This window comes from Vulpes vulpes, chromosome 15 (genome assembly GCF_048418805.1).
Source record: "Vulpes vulpes isolate BD-2025 chromosome 15, VulVul3, whole genome shotgun sequence".
Lineage (NCBI taxonomy): Eukaryota > Metazoa > Chordata > Mammalia > Carnivora > Canidae > Vulpes > Vulpes vulpes.
In genome coordinates this window covers 68,162-83,259 of record NC_132794.1, presented here as the reverse complement: position 1 = coordinate 83,259, position 15,098 = coordinate 68,162, and the positions used below count along the sequence as shown (strand labels likewise).

General features: G+C 67.8%; 1 protein-coding gene across 1 annotated transcript; it reads right to left on the bottom strand.

The window, feature by feature from the left end:
* Positions 1-11,187: 11,187 nt before the first annotated feature.
* LOC140595612 (uncharacterized) lies at positions 11,188-14,806 on the bottom strand. Its single transcript, XM_072738299.1, has 6 exons — positions 14,614-14,806; positions 13,851-13,945; positions 13,565-13,630; positions 12,905-13,004; positions 12,482-12,634; positions 11,188-12,177 (listed from the first exon to the last, which is right to left on the bottom strand). Exons 1-6 carry the CDS (start codon positions 14,711-14,713, stop codon positions 11,261-11,263), a joined length of 1,431 nt encoding a protein of 476 aa, XP_072594400.1. The 5' UTR covers positions 14,714-14,806; the 3' UTR covers positions 11,188-11,260.
* Positions 14,807-15,098: the final 292 nt, after the last annotated feature.

The following is a 15,098-nucleotide window of genomic DNA, read 5'->3' as shown; positions in this document are numbered from 1 at the left end:
CGATAGTGTAGGGGTGGGGGTCTGGGGTTGTGGGGGATGGTGTGGGGGGTGATGCAGGGGGATGGCGTGGGGGCGGTGGGTGAGGGGATGGGGTGGGGGGCTGCGGACACAGGGCACCCCCTTCTCTAAGGTGCACACGGAGACGTCTACAGATAAAGGCGACCCCAGTCTGGGGTTTGCTGTGACCCCTGCCCCTGCCCCTGCCCCTGGGGCCCCGTGTGCTCCGCGCAGGGCCTGCCTGGACCGGGGCGGCGTCTGGGGGGGGGGGGGGGGGGCGGCGTCATGCCGTGTGTGCTCACCAAGTGCAAATTGTCTAAAACAAAATGCCCAGAATTCAGAAGTACATAAAGCACCGGAGGGTGGGTGTCACCCTGACCTGTCCGACCCTCGTCGGGTCCACGTGTCCCGGTCCAGCCGCGGCCATGCACCCTGGCCCCAGGTCCCCTTCGTGCCCCCCACGCCCCCACCCCGGCCCCCTGCTCTTCACGGGGCCGCCCCTCACCCCCTTGGGGTTCAGCTGAGACGGTGACCCCTGGAGGCCCCGTCCTGCGGCCTCCCCATCCCCGAGACCCTGGGGTTGGGGGCACGGGGGTCATCCCCAGCACCCTACCACGTGGCAGTGTGTTGTTTGCTGCCGTCGCTCCCCCCGGCCTCGGAGACCCCGTGTCCCCAGCACAGAAGCCCCCGGGCCTCTCCCAGGCCGGGCCCCCGACCCCCGAACCCCGCTGGCCCAGCAGCCTCACCCGACCCCGTAGCGGTCCCAGAACATGGTGTGACTGCGGAACGTGCGGTTGACGTCCAGGTCGATCTGCACGATGTCCCGGGAGGAGACCAGGGCCGCCTCCTTCATTGCCTGCGGGGAGACCCCGGGAGGAGGAGCCGGCGTCAGGGACACAGACCCCGACCTGTCAGCAGCTGCCGTCCTGGGCAGGGAGCCCCGGGGCCACCACGGGAGTGTGTCCTGCAGGAACCTCCACCCTTCCCCTGGGAGGCCGGGGACGGCGGGAGTGCCCACCGTGCCCGCGGGGCCTGCGTGAGGGCCTGTGCCCAGCTGTCGTGGGCGGGGAGGGGACTGAGGGTCAGCCCTGGACAGGGAGGGGACGTGGAGGATCAGCCCGGGTGGGGAGGGGTCACGGAGGGTCAGCCCTGGGCAGGGAGGGGACCGAGGGTCCACGGGGAGTAGACGGGTCGGGTCCCACCTGGTATTTCCCGGCATTGCTGGCCTTAACCTGGTCGACGTTCAGCAATCGCAGCCACACCTGTCCCCGCACCTGGGGCGGGACCCCCTTGTACACCCGGCGTCGCAGCTGCGGGGAGGAAGGCAGTGCTGGTGAGAGGGGCCCAGGGCGGCCCCTTGGAGCCCAGGGAACACGAGGCATCTAGAAGGTTCCGGCGTCGGCTCCAGGGTGTCTGCAGAGAGGCTGGGTCTCCCTGGATCTGGGCCCCCCCCCCCCCCCCCCCGTCCCCCGCGAGGAGCAGGGACCCTGGCCCCGACCTGACGCTCCCCCACCGCCGTCCCGGGGCCTGGGGAGGGAGGCCCGGGCTCCCAGCAGACTCTCCCCAGGCAGGGGGCTCCCCCGAGGACGGGGCAGGAGGACACTGAGGGCGGCCCCCCAGCCCCGTCAGGACGGAGAGCCCTCGGGGGCACCCAGCGCCCCACCTTCTCGCTGGGGAGGTAGTGGTCCCATCGCTTGAGCATTTTTATCCATTTGTCCGCGCGCCGGGTCTCCTGGCGGAGTTTCTGGGAGAGGACAGGCGGGGGCCGCAGGTGAGGCTCCCGCCGCGGGAGGTGGGCGCTCGGGCCGCGTCCAGTGCCCCGCGGGACCCGGAGGAGCCAGGAAGGCACAGGGCCCCCCGCGGACCGCGGCTCCGGGTCTCGGGTGCGTTCCCGGCGGCCCGTGCAGCGCTGGGACGGGGGACTGGGGAGACGCCCGGGGATGTCCTGGGGGACGCGGTGCAGACAGCTGGCCCCAGCTCCCCCCCACGTCCTGCCCGGGGCCCAGGACGGGCTCTCACCTTGGCCTCGCGGGGGCTGGGGTCGGGCAGCTCCCTGTCCCTGGAAGGCAGGAGACGCAGAGCCCTGAGGCCCCGGCCCCACAGCCACACACACACACACACACCCCGTCTGCACCCAGCGTCCTGGGGAGGGCAGGGCTCCCCCGGGGAGGGCAGGGGCTGCCAGCGGCCTGAGGGCGGGCGGGGGCGGCGTCTGGGGGGTCTGAGGAGGGTGTTTGCCGGTGGTGGGCTGGGCGGGGACCCCTCGGCGCCCCCAGGGGGTGACCTGCCCCCCTCCTCGATGGACCAGCCCGAGAGCTGTCAGCGTGGCCCGGGTGCCCCGTGACCGTCCCGCTGAGGTCCCCCCGCCTCCCCAGGGCCTGACTGCCCAGCGTCCAGCCGGCCTCCCCCTGCCCCCTGGCCGTCCCCCTGCTGTCCCCGGGCTCCCCTCTCTGCTGTCCCCTCTGCCACCCTGGCCCATTTCACCTCCCGTCCTGTCGGAGCCCCTGAGCACGACCACCCCTGAGCCATCCCAGCAGACACTGGGCCGTGAGCAGGGCCGAGGGGGCCCCACCTGGGGTCTCCAGCGTCCGTCAGGTTCTCGTGGGGCTGTTGACCCATCAGCCTCGTCCCCTGCGACCTAGGCCACTGGGCTGTCCCCTCCCTCCTTCCCGCCCAGGGCAGCCCCCTCCTCCTCTTGCCTCCTCCTGCCTGGTCGGGGCCTCCCTCTGCGGCCCCCCCCCCCTCCCTGCGCTGGCCTGGTCCCCGGCATCCACCTGCAGCCCCGCAAAAGCCTTCGGGTGTGGGCGAGAGCACCCCTGCGGACTCGGCCCAGACCAGGCCGTCCCCCTACGGAGAGCACGCCCCGGCCCCAGAGCCCCTCACGGGCGGGATCCCCTGCTGAAGGGACTGGACACCCCACCCCACCACCACCCCCGGATGCAGCAGGCTGACACCTGGGCCTGCCCAAAGCAGGCGTGGGGGCCCCTCCTCTGAGTGTCCAGGGGCCTCCCCCGGGCCCAGCTCCCTTCCTGCCCACGTCCCGGGTCGGCCTCCGGGGTGTCTCAGCTGCAACCCAGCGCAGACATGGCCCTCAGAGGGCTCCAGGGGACCAGGTCCCGACCTGGGGGCGGGGGGGTCAGCCTCCAGAGAGGTGTTCCTGCAAAGGCCACCCGCCCTGGGATGGATGAGGGGTGTCCAGGGGACTCACTGCAGAAAGCCCTGGTGGTCGGCGACCTTGCACAGTGACAGGTCCTGCGGAGACCCTGCTTGGGGCGCCTGCAACAGAGGGGGCTCCGTGGTGGGGACCGATCAGAGCAGGGGAGTGGGGACAGAGACAGGAGGGAGCAGAAGGGCTCCTCCCTCCCCTGGATCCTGAGGGAGCGCCGACCCTCTGAGATTGGCCGGGCGCCAGAGTGGGCGCAGCCTGGCAGCCTCACCTGCTTCTGTCTGTCAGTGACGATCCCCCCCTGGGCCTCACCCGGACCCGGCGACTGTGGTCCCCACCTGGGCCTCACTTGACCTGGTGACTCTGATCCCTACCTGGCCCTCACCCAGGCCTGGTGACTCTAGTCCCCAACTGGGCTTCACCCAGGTGACTCTGGTCTCCACCTGAGCCTCATGTGGATCTGCGACTGTGGTCCCCACCTTGGCCTCACCTGAACCTGGTGACTCTGGTCCCCACCTGGGCTCACCTGGACCTGGTAGCTGTGGTCTTCATCTGGACCTGGTGACTCTGGTCCCCACCCGGGCCTCACCTGTACCTGGTGCCTGGGCTCCTCCGCTACCAATGACGAGGATCCAGGATGGACCCTTAGTTGCTACTGACACCGGGACCATCCCCAGGGTCTCACTTGTTCCTGGTGACTGTGGTCCTTGCCTGGGCTGACCTGGCTCATCCTTGGCTCTGATCCCCTCTTGAGCCTCACCTGCTCTTGCAGGTACGGTCCCCCCTGTCGTGGGTGTGTAGTGTCTATGGTCCCTTCTGGGCCTCACCTGATGGTACTGGGCCACGATATTGGCCCTTTGCAAGGCCAGCAGGGTCTCCGGGTCCTCCTGCATCGTGCTGCAATCCAAACACATCCAAGGATGACGGCGCGTGAGAACCTTCCGAGGACACATGCGTCCGGGTGCTCCCCGTGGGCGGGCGCCCCTCTGTCTGACCGGAGCCGGAGACAACCCCGTAGCCCCGAGGGGCACAGGCATCACACACGGGCCCTCGCTGCCTGTCTGTCTGTCCGTCGCCCACCGACAGTCCACCTTCCCAGCCACTGTCCCAGGGCACGCCGTCACGCTGGGGTCACAGAGCGCTCCCACCCCGGTATCAGGAGCACACGGGCGGGGGACCCAGGGGCTCCGGGGAACTGCCCACCTGATGCTCGGGGGTGACGTCTCCCAGCCCGGGGCCGGCGCAGAGATGGTGGTGGGTGGGCCGGCCAGCGAGTGTCCCTGCGGGCTTGGGGGGGCGGGGGGGGCGGGAATGGAAGGTTTCTCCGAGATTCCACAAGCACACGACCAAGGGGAGAAAGCGACGGACTGGACTTCATCAAAACTAAAACCTGATGCCAGCAAGAGTGCGACCGAACTCCCCACCCTGAGGGCAGCGATGTGTGAATAGCCTGAGGGGGGCCCTGGGGGAGCACGAGGGACTCCACGTTCTTTGGAGCCTGAAGAGCAAGCCTGCTCACGGGCCAGGGGGACCCAGCGGGCACAGGGCGGGATGGGGGGGTGACAGTCACCCCTGTCGGGGTCCATGCGTCTAGGACAGGCTGGAAAGGTCATGGCTTGGGTGCCTGCACAGCAGAGGGCTTACAGGGGAGCGGGGGTCCCGGGGGAGCTGCCTGAGTTCCGACTGCAGCCTCCTTCCCTGGACGGGGGCAGCAGGGTGGCCGCTCTCACCCCGTGGGGCTGTGGAAGGGCTGTGGGAGCTGCTCACGGTCATCGCATGGGGGTCGGGGTGTTGTGGACCCCAGCGCGGGAGGCCTGTGCCCCCACCCGGATCCACAGGCCCCACTGTGGCCCGCGGGGATCAGGGATCAGCTGCCACTCACCTGTGACCTGTCGCTGTGTGGGCGCCTCCTCTTTATGCACTGGGGTACTGGGGAGAGTGGGAGGGTGGGGGTACTGGGGAGAGTGGGAGTAGCGGGGTACTGGGGAGAGTGGGAGGGTGGGGGTACTGGGGAGAGTGGGAGGGTGGGGGTACTGGGGAGAGTGGGAGTAGCGGGGTACTGGGGAGAGTGGGAGGGTGGGGGTACTGAGGAGAGACGAGTCCTGGGCTACTGGGGAGAGCAGGAGAGTCGGGTCGCTGCGAGCCAGATCCGGAGCACCGGTGCCTCCGAAGGTCTGCGGACGCAGAGTGGGCACCAGGCAGCGGTGGAACCCGGGGGCACCACAGTTCCGCCCAGAGCGGGGTCCCGCATCATCACTGTGGGCAGGCGGGGTCCAATCAGCACTCAGCCCTCACCCTGGTGGCCGAGGGTCCCGGGGGAGGGTCCTGTCCCCACGCCGGGCGGGAAGGCGATGCAGGCAGCCTCCCGCATCCTCAGTTCCCATCCTCGGGCCCTGCAGGCCTCCCGCCCTTCAAGGCAGACTGGGGGTCACAGATGCCCCCCTCCGCCCCCCAGGGTTCACAGCGTGGGGTTGCAGTTAGGAGCATTTGAGGGGCTCCTGGGTGGTTCCGTCCGTCGGTTCCACGTCGACTCTTGAGTTTGGCTCAAGCCAGGATCTCCAGGTTGTGGCGTGGAGCCTCGGGTGGGGCTCGGTCTCCGGTGGGTGAGGAGTCCGCTCCAGGTTCCCCCTGTCCCTCCGCCCCTGCCCCCCGCACCGTCTCCCAAGTACATCTTCTAAACATTAACATGAAGACACGTGAGCATCTGGATCCCCTCTGCAGAGGCGCCTTCGTGTGCGTCACGACCGTGTAAATGCCTTTCACGGACCCACCGGGATTCCCACCGGAAACCCCTTTTCCTTGGTATCTATTGAAGTGCCGTCGACACCCAAGGGGACAGTAGTTTCAGGGCTACAGCTGGCGACTTGACAATTCTGTGCCTCGCTCAGCTCTCCCCGCGAGAAGCGGCGTCACCGTCTGTCCCCGTCCCGAGTTGTCCCCACGGTCCTGACTCTATTGCCAGGCCGTACTTTCTAAATTTCCGGGATTCCTTTATTTAGAACCACACGCTTGTAGCTTTCCCTATTTGTTCATCCACGTTGCCCACCTGCCCCCCGCGGCCCCTCTGATCACTCAGCACGATCCATCCCGTTAACCAGAGAAAGGACATGGGGCGGCCCGGGGCGGAGGGGGGCGGCGGGGCTCAGCGCTTCAGCGCCTGCCTTCCCTTCGGCCCAGGGCGTGATCCTGGAGTCCCGGGATCGAGTCCCACATCGGGCTCCCTGCACGGAGCCTTCTTCTCCCTCTGCCCGTGTCTCTGCCTCTCTCTCTCTCTCTCTCTCTCTCTCTCTCTCTCTCGTCTCTCGGTGTCTCTCAAGGATATATAAATAAAATCTTTAAAAAAACAACAAAAACAAAGAGAAAGGAGACGATCCCCTCAAGAGTCGCAGAAAACGCATTTGACAGAACAAAGCATGAAAAGCACAGGGGGTTTTAGGAAAGGTCTGTCAACAGAGGAGAGGCCGCGTAGGAGGGCCCGCAGCTGACGTCATCCCCGGGGGTGACGACCTGAAATCGTCTCCCCCGAGAGCAGGAACAAGCCACGGAGGTGCCCTCTCAGCGCTGGGAGTCCCACGTAGTCAACAGACGGGAAACAGCCGTGTGGGGGTCGCGTCCACGCCCACAGGGGCCCGGCCTCCTCAGGACCCGCGGGGAGGCTTCCGGGTCAGGGTTAGGGTCAGGGTCAGGGTCAGGGTTAGGGTTAGGGTTAGGGTTGGCATATTGTGCTTAGCATAATACTCTTTCTAGGCTTTAATACTTCTTTAAATGTTTCATAGAATTCACTCATGAAGCCATCTGGTCGTGGACTTCTGCGTTTTGGGAATTTTTTTTCTATTACTCAACAGCTTCGCTGAGAATTGGTCTATTCAAATTTTCTATTTCTCTGTGTGTCAGTTTTGGTAGGTTATATATTTTCTAGGAATTTAGCCACACACAAAAGTAAAATCAAAAACTAGAAATTTCATTCTTTGGCTTGTGTCTATCCAGTTTTTCCAACACCATTTGTAGATTTTTTTCCCCACTGGATATTCTTTCCAGCTTTATCAAGGATTAAACGACGACATAGTTGTGGGTTCATTTCTGGGAGGTCTGCTCTGTTCTCTTGGTCTGTGTGTCCGTTGTCGTGCCAGGACCGTACTGTCTTCATCACAACAGTTTTGTGACATAACTGGGAATCTAGCGATGTGAAGCTTCCTACTTTGCTTTTCTTTTGCAAGGCTGCTTCGCCTGTCTGGGGTCTTTTGAGGTTCCATGCAAAGTTGAAGATCATTTATCTTAGCTCTGTGAGAAATGCTGGGGGCATTTTGATAGGGTTTATAGGAATGTCTGGGCTGCTCTCGGTTGTGAAGACACTTCGTACCCTTTCAGTCCACGAGTGTGGAGTGTCTCTTTCCGTTTCTTTGTGTCATCGATTTCTTTCCATCATCGTCTTCAGAGTAAGTTTTTATAGCTGTTTCCTTAGGTTTTTTCTTAAGTATAATATTATTTTTTGTTTCATTTTAAATTTATTTTTATTAATGTCTTAGTTTCTCTTTTTCTTACCTTCTTACTGAGGTATAGGAATGCAACAGAATTCTGTGCATTAATTATGTATCCTGTGACTTTACTGAATTCATTTACCGGTTCTAACATTTTTTTGTTTGTTCATTTTTGTAGTTTTCTATATATAGTGTCATGGTGTCCATTTCTTGTAGGTTGTCCTATTGGCATATAGTTTCTGATGTGCCATCAAGCCCTCTTGTCTCCACCGTTTCTGTCAGAACCCTGCGTTCACCCTGCCTGTGTCCGAGTTTTGTTTTGTTTTGTTTTGTTTTTTTTTCTTTTTATCTCGGACAAGTGACTGAGTTTCAAACCTCCAAGTTTTAGGGGCTGCCCTGGGGGAGACCCGTGCTCCTCCCGCCCGGGAGGGTCTCCTCCCACTTCTGGCCTTTGCTGGCCCGGCCCAGGGACGCGGCCCCGTGACCGCACAGGGGTTTGCAGTTTGTGGCCACACAGGGCAGACAGCTGGCCCTAGTCCCGCGGCCCTCGGCCGGGGTCCCCGCTCCTGGGCCTGGGAACCGTTGGCGCCACCGTCCTTGGGACCCCGGGGACCCTGAGCCCACCCTGTCGCTCCAGGGGCCGCCCCCCACTTCGCCTCCCGAGCACCGTCGAGGCCGGCGTGTCCCCCCCTCTAGCAGACTTCTGGAAGTTCTGACTTTGTGCTCTGCTGCTTCTAATAGTGTGCGTAGACCCGTCAGCTGGCTCCCTGCCCCTGTGGGATCCGGGGCTGTGTCTCCCCCAGACCGACTGACTGATTTTCTTTTTAAGATTTTATTTTTCTGTCATCTCTACAGCCACATGGGGCTTGAACTCTCCGCCCCAAGAACAAGAGTCGCGTGTTCTTACCAACCACCCCAACCACCCCGAGAGCGGCCAGGCTCCCTTTGATTGATTGACAGGGAGTAACTGAAGCCGACGTGCTGCCTGTGTCGTGTCAGGGCAGAAACTGAGCCCCGGCGTCGAGGTGCGGTGGAGTCATTGGGACCTTGGTCGATGTTAAAGAAAGCGGAGCCTCCCCGGGAGCCCCGGGAGCCCAGGGAGCGGGGCCCACACACGTGACAAGTTGGCCGTTTCCTTGACCAGGAGTCATTGGGCTGGCTGCCGATTTATTTGAGTTGCTGTTCGACGGCGAAGGTCGTTCTAGGATGGGGACACAGCGAGAACGTTCCGGGTTCTTGCGGGTTCGGAGGTAGCTAAAGCTCCCCCGTCGTGGACTCGATGTCCCAGCTGGGTGCAGAGATAGGCGAGCCAGCAAAGAGATGAGAAACATGGCCCTGGGGTGCCTGGCCGGCCTGGTCGGGGGACCTTGATGTCAGGACTGTGAGCTGGAATTCCGTGTTGGGTGTAGAGAGGACATAAACGTAAAACCTTTAACAAATAATAAATGGATGAACTAAGACAGCGTGACGTGGAAGGGGAGTGCTCGCTTCAGGACAAACCTCAGAGCGGACCATGTCTAGCCTGCGACCTGTTCTTGATGGCCCCGCTCGCTCTCCCGGGCCCAGATGACGGGGTCCCCCACGAGGGACGGTCCCGCCCGAGTGGGAGTGGGCCTCCTTCCCCGTAAGGCCCGTGCCTCCCCTCGTTCTGCAGGACAGAAGAGCCGGGAAGGCACGAGCTCGGGGGGATCAGCATAAACCTCGGCGATGGTCCTTCTCGATCCCGGGAGCCAGAGCTCGGCCTCCTTTTGGGACCCGACGTCCTAAAGAAGCCCGTGTGGTCAGTGGCTCGGATGCAGGGCGGAGGCCGACGGAGAATCAGGAAGAGCAAAATGGGGCGGGGGGGAACCAGAAGCTGAAGGAGAGGGGGACAGCTGTCAGCATCGGGAGCCTTCGCGGGGACCCGGCGTCCTTTCCCAGGAGGGGCCCCCCTCTGTAGGGTGCTTCCCGCCGCCCCGCGCTCCCCGTGGGCACCCGCAGGCGCATCCCCGGGCCTCCAGCGCCTCTGCAGCCGTGGTCTGGAGCGTCCTCCGTGTGTCCTACCGGGGACCCCAGCGTCACGTCTGTAACCGTCCGGCTGCTGTCTGACAACAGTCGGGGGATTCCGACGTTTGTTGGGTTTGGGGTGTGTGCCTGTCTGTCGCCGTGCCGCGATCTGATCCTCGGGCCGCGTCGTCCTGACGCCGAAACGGTTGAAACACCATCATTTCTGGTGCTGGCGCTGGGCGGCTAGCTGGGTTCTCCCGGCCGACCCGGGCCCCCTCGTGCCGTCCCGTGCCGTCCCGTGCCGTCCCGTCCCGCCGGGGGGTCAGCTGAGCTGGAAGGTCCGGCTCGGCCACATTCCCGTGGGTGGCAGCGGGTCCCCGCCGAGCGCCGGCCGCTTCTCTTCTCCCCGATGCCTCTCCAGCGGGGAGCCAGACCTCGGGGCCGCCCTGGGGGGAGCTCCTGAGGGGCCGGCTGCCCGTGGGGGGAGCCCTGGGGCTGCCTGTGTGTGTGTGTGTGTGTGTGTGGGAGTCGGGGTGGGGACGGGGCCGGGGTCCCTCGGTCCCCTGCGCTGCCTGCCCCCAGGCCGAGCCCCGCGCTCACCCAGCCCCTACTCTCCAGGGCGTGCAGGGTGCCCTCCACACTCTGGTGCGAGGGATCCAGCAGCACCGGGTGTGCACGCTGAGCCCGCCCGGTGAGGGTGGCCCAGGTGTGAGAGCTGCAAGGGCCTGCTGTCCTGACGTCCGCTCCGGGGCCACGCTGACCGCCCCGCGGGCCCTCTGTGCCCCAGGCGCACAGGCCCGGGGCGGGGAGGGGAGGAAGCGCCCCGGAGCCCGGGCAGCCCAGGCCCCCTGGACAGAGGGGGCACAGACCTCCCAGGGCGCTTAGCACAGACCCTGGTGACCTGAGGCTCCCCGGCTGTCACTCTGTCCCAGGGCCCGTCCTGGCCGCGGGCGCAGGCTGAGTCGCAGTAGAGTCTGCGGGGTCCTGACCCTGGCGTCTGGCCGCCCCGGGAAGGCACGTGGGGACGTCAGCCGTGTGTGCCTGGCGGCGCCCCCGCAGGGGCTGGTCGGGGCCTGGGCGGCGCCCCCTCCTCCTCTCTGGGGGTGTCTCCGCACCCCGTGCACAGAGCTCCGGGAGACGCAGAAACGAGCCGGCCGTGCCCTCTCACACAACAACACTTTATTGAACTTGCAACAGCAAACAGGGGCTCAGAGCCGAGGGTGCGCGCCTTCCCCTGGGAGACCTTCCTGTCCTTAGAGGAAAGCGGGAATCCCACAGGGGTGCGGGTGCTGGAGTCGTCCCCCGCCTGGGAGCCTGTGCGGACTCGACTCCGGGTGGGGGCGCGTGTCCTGAGGTCGGGGCGGTGAGAGGCGGTTCTGGGGGCGGCAGGGCTGACGTGGACCTGCGGCCCATGGGCTCCTGCGCTGGGTCCCCGCAGGGCAGCTGGACCCCGGCCTCGGGCCCCCTGGGGCCGGGTGACTGACTGCTGGAGCCCCAGCGCGTGGAGGAGCCTGCCTCCTCGTGTGGGTGGGGGTGGGGGTGGGGGTGGGGGTGTGGGTGGGGGTGTGGGTGGGGCCCACGGGCCTGCCCCCGCTGCCCTGCCCTGGGGTGTCCCGGGATCCCCAGGGCTGCCCTAGGTCAGCGACCTGGGTCTGTGGGGCACGCCCAGGGCCCAGGAGGCCACATCCTGCTGTGAGAGGGCTCGCTCGGCCCGGGGCCAGAACGCAGGCCTGGCCAGGGCCCCGGGGCGCTGGATCCCATTAGCGCTGGGCCTGGGGCAGGCGCTCGAGTCGCCCCTGCCCCCACAGAGCCCGGGGCCAGGCCAGCCCAGGTCCCTCTGGGTCAGGGGCTGGTGTCCCGTGCGGGCGGTGCCGCCCTCCGGGAGGCACAGCGAGACGAGGCAGGGCACGGTGACGGCGGGCCGGAGCCTCCGGGCCCCCGCCCTCACCGCCACGCTCTGCCCCCGAGGCCCGCGAGCATCGAGCTGCCCCGTGGACGCGGGGGGCAGAGGGTCCCGGGCCTGTGCGGGGCCTCGGGGCAGCGGGCTCAGCGCCGCCCTGGCTCTGCCCTGGCTGTGCCCGTCACTGCCCAGCGAGGGGCACGAGCTGCAGTGGCCGCGGGGCAGGAAGGGTGTCCTGGGCCCGACAGCGTCATCCCTAGGGGGCTGGGGGGACCGCGTGATGGGAGTCCCGGGGGTGCTCCAGGGCCCGGTCCGTCGCGGGGCCTCTGGGGTGGCCCAGGCAGGTGCCAAATGGAAGGAGACCCCGTTTTCTGTCTCGAAGCCCGCCGTGTCCCGGGGCCGCCTGCCTGCACCGCCTTGTTGCCCCGGGAGGGTGGGGAGGGAGTTCCACCGCCGGGGCTGGGGGGCAAGTTGGACGATGGCCTGGCCGGGAGGGGGTCCGGGCGGCTCAGGCCGGGCGGCTGGGCCCGGGGAGGCCGGCTCCTCCACCCTGGGCGGTGGCTCAGAGGCCGGAGAAGGGAGGAGAGGCCCGGGCGCCGGGGACACTGGCTCCAGGCCCAGGGGCCTCGTGGGGAACTCCTCAGGTCCCGCTGGAAAGAGGCCGACGGGGTCAGCGTCTCCAGCAGGCTGTGTGTCCCCCGCTGGGGGCCCCGGGGTCCTCACGGCTCCCGCGTGACCCCCCCCCCCACCGGCCTGACCCTGTGCTCAGCCCCCCACACTGCTGCCCGGGCCCTGCAGTGGGTACCCGCCCGCCCGCCCAGCCCTGGCCTGGGGTCCCCGAGGCTGGAGCAGAAGAGGAGAGCCCCAGAGATGAGGACGGGGGCCCCGGGGGCTCTGTCCCCTGTGGGCGGCCCCAGCAGGCCGAGTCGGGAGGGGCCGGGGCCCTGAGCCCACCTGGCGGGGGCAGGTCGCACCGCATCCTGCGGAGCTGGGTCATGGAGGCCCGAAGGTGTCTCAGCACGGCCTCGTCCTCCAGGGCCCAGGGCTGGGCCAGAGAGTCCTGGAGGAACTCCCGGAGCCCTTCCAGGGGCAGCTTCAGGAGGCGCTCTGGGCGGTGGGCGAGAGTCAGACCCAGAGGGCCCCGCCCTGGGGCCCCCGGGGCCCCCAGGCCAGCGGCTGGGGTCCCGCTGTGCCCAGGAGCGCCGCGGGCAGTGCGCTGGCCGGGGTGGCCCCTGCCCGCTGCTCCACTCGGGGAGCCCCGCTGCACCCGCCTGCCCCGCCGTCCCCCCGCCCCAGGTCTGGGTGCTGCTCAGAGCCCAGGGTCACCGCCCCTGCCCCCCGCCCCCGGCACACCTGGGCTCCCGGGGGCTCACTTACTCCTGTGCACCTTGAGGATGGTATAGGCCATGGCCGTGAGCACCCTCTCCCCATCCAACACGTAGGCATCCCACAGCTTCAGGGTGAGCGAGAAGGGGGTCTAGGGGGACGGCGGGGTGGGAGGAGCGGCCTGAGCAGGGCCCCTGGGGGGCTCGGCTGGGGCTAGGCTAGGCCTGCCATCTGGCCCCCGGCTGCCTGCGACGAGGCCCCGCAGCGCCCCCCCCCCCCCGCCCCCCGCCCCCCGCCCCCCGCCTCCCCGTCCGTGCCCTCCTCCCAGGGAGATCAGGGACTCCCGGCCGCTCCGGGTTCCGACCCCGGCCAGCACCTCCCGCACCCCTGGGGGCACAGACTCTGCCCGCACTTGACGACACCACGCCTCGAGAGGACCCCAGGCTGGCCGCCCGATGGGCCGAGGGCCCGTCCACACCCCGGGCTGACCCGGCCTCCCCCGGGGGAGCTGAGGCAGAGACGGGCCGCCCCCCGGGACCTCGTCCAGGGACCCTCTGGGCTTCTCCAGGACGGGCTGGGCTGCGAGCCTCAGCCTCAGCCTCAGGACCCCGGGGTCGGGCCTGGCTCGTCTGGAGGGTGGGGCTGAGCTGGGCCCTCCCCGGGGGCAGGGGGCAGGTCCGGGAGCGGGGGTCCCGGGGGGGGGGGCCTCACCCGGCCGAGGAAGCACTGGAGAAACCATTTGGGGCTGTAGATGCCGGTGGACATCTGCTCCTCGTCCTGGCGGGAGGGCAGGGGGTGCTCAGGCCCCACGCCGCGGCCCCTGGAGCCGGGTGGACGCGCTCCCCACGGCCCAGCCCAGCCCCGAGGGCGCCCCCGGGCCCCAGGGGGAGGAACGTGACCCCAACTCTGGGCAGCTCGGAGGGAGGGCCATGCCCCCCACCCCCTGCCCCGGGCTCCGGGGACGGAGCCTCAGGAGCTCCCACTCGCCCCCACTCGCCATGTGCTTCCTCAGGTCCGGGAGAGCTCTTTGGAGGACCCGCTCGTGATGTCTCTGGAACCTGAGGAGCTTCGGGAAGCCCGGGACGAAGAAGCCTGAGAAGGCCCCAGGCCCCCACGGTCAGGGCCTCCTCCTGCACCAGGCGGGGTGGGGGGTGTCGGGGCAGGGGCCTCCCCGCCACGCCCTGACCCCCGTGTGCCCACCGCCCTCGGAGCCCTGGCTGGATCCGCTCTTCCCAGAGGGCAGGGCCTGCCTCCCAGGCCGGGGGCGCGGGGCCCGGGGACCCTCGTCCTCACAGAGACCCCGCGGGGCGTGGGCTGGGGGCTGAGGACCGGGCCCGGCTGACCCAGCACCCTCTCTCCTGCGGGGGCCGCCGCGGGGACAGGCGGGTCCCCAGCCCCGAGGGGCAGCGGGTGCAGGCCAAGGGGAGGGTGATGGGCGTGCACGGCCCTCTGCTGTGGGGCTTGGGAGTGAGGCTGGGGGCCCCCGGGAGGGGGAGACGCTGCCCCCTGGGCCCCGTGTGGCCGTGGGCTGGCAGGGGGGCCTGGGGGACAAGCCGGCTGCCCGGCGGGAGGCTGGGGGAGCAACGGGAGTGCGTGCCTGGCCTGCAGACGGTGGGGCGGGTGGCCGTGGCTCCGGGACCCCGAGGCCACCGGGGAGGCGGGGCCCTTGCCCGTGGGGGGGCGAGCTGGGGGGTCCCCGCCTGCCCCCCGGTGCAGCAGCCTGCAGGGAGGCCCTCCTGAGCTCCCCGGCGGGCCCCTACCGTGCATGGAGTGCCGGTCGCCCACCATCAGCTGGGCCAGCGCCCAGAAGGCGTCCTCCTCGGGCAGGAACATGAGGAGGACGGCCGCGATCTCGCTCATGCCCTGGCAGTAGCCCACCTCCTGCAAGAGCCAGAGCCCCACGGAGGGCGTGCGCCCCGAGGCCCCCTCTGAGCCCTCCCCGCGGGCGTCAGGCTCCCCCGGCTCCCTCCCAGCCCGGGCTCCCGGAGGGGGCTCCCAGAGGGCGGGGGAGCAGGTGAGGGCCACCCGGACCAGCTGGGGCGCGAGCACCCCGGGCCCCGCTACCGAGCCCTGCGGCCGCCGTGCCAGGACCCCCGTCCTCAGGCCAGCAGGAGGGGCCTCCGTGAGCTGTGCCAGGCTGTAGGGGACCCGCCAGGTCTGGAGACCCCCCAGAGGGCAGGTCGGCGGGGGGGTGGGGGGGCCTGACTGTGGCCCCTGGCAGGTCCCACGAGGGGAGCTGGGCCAG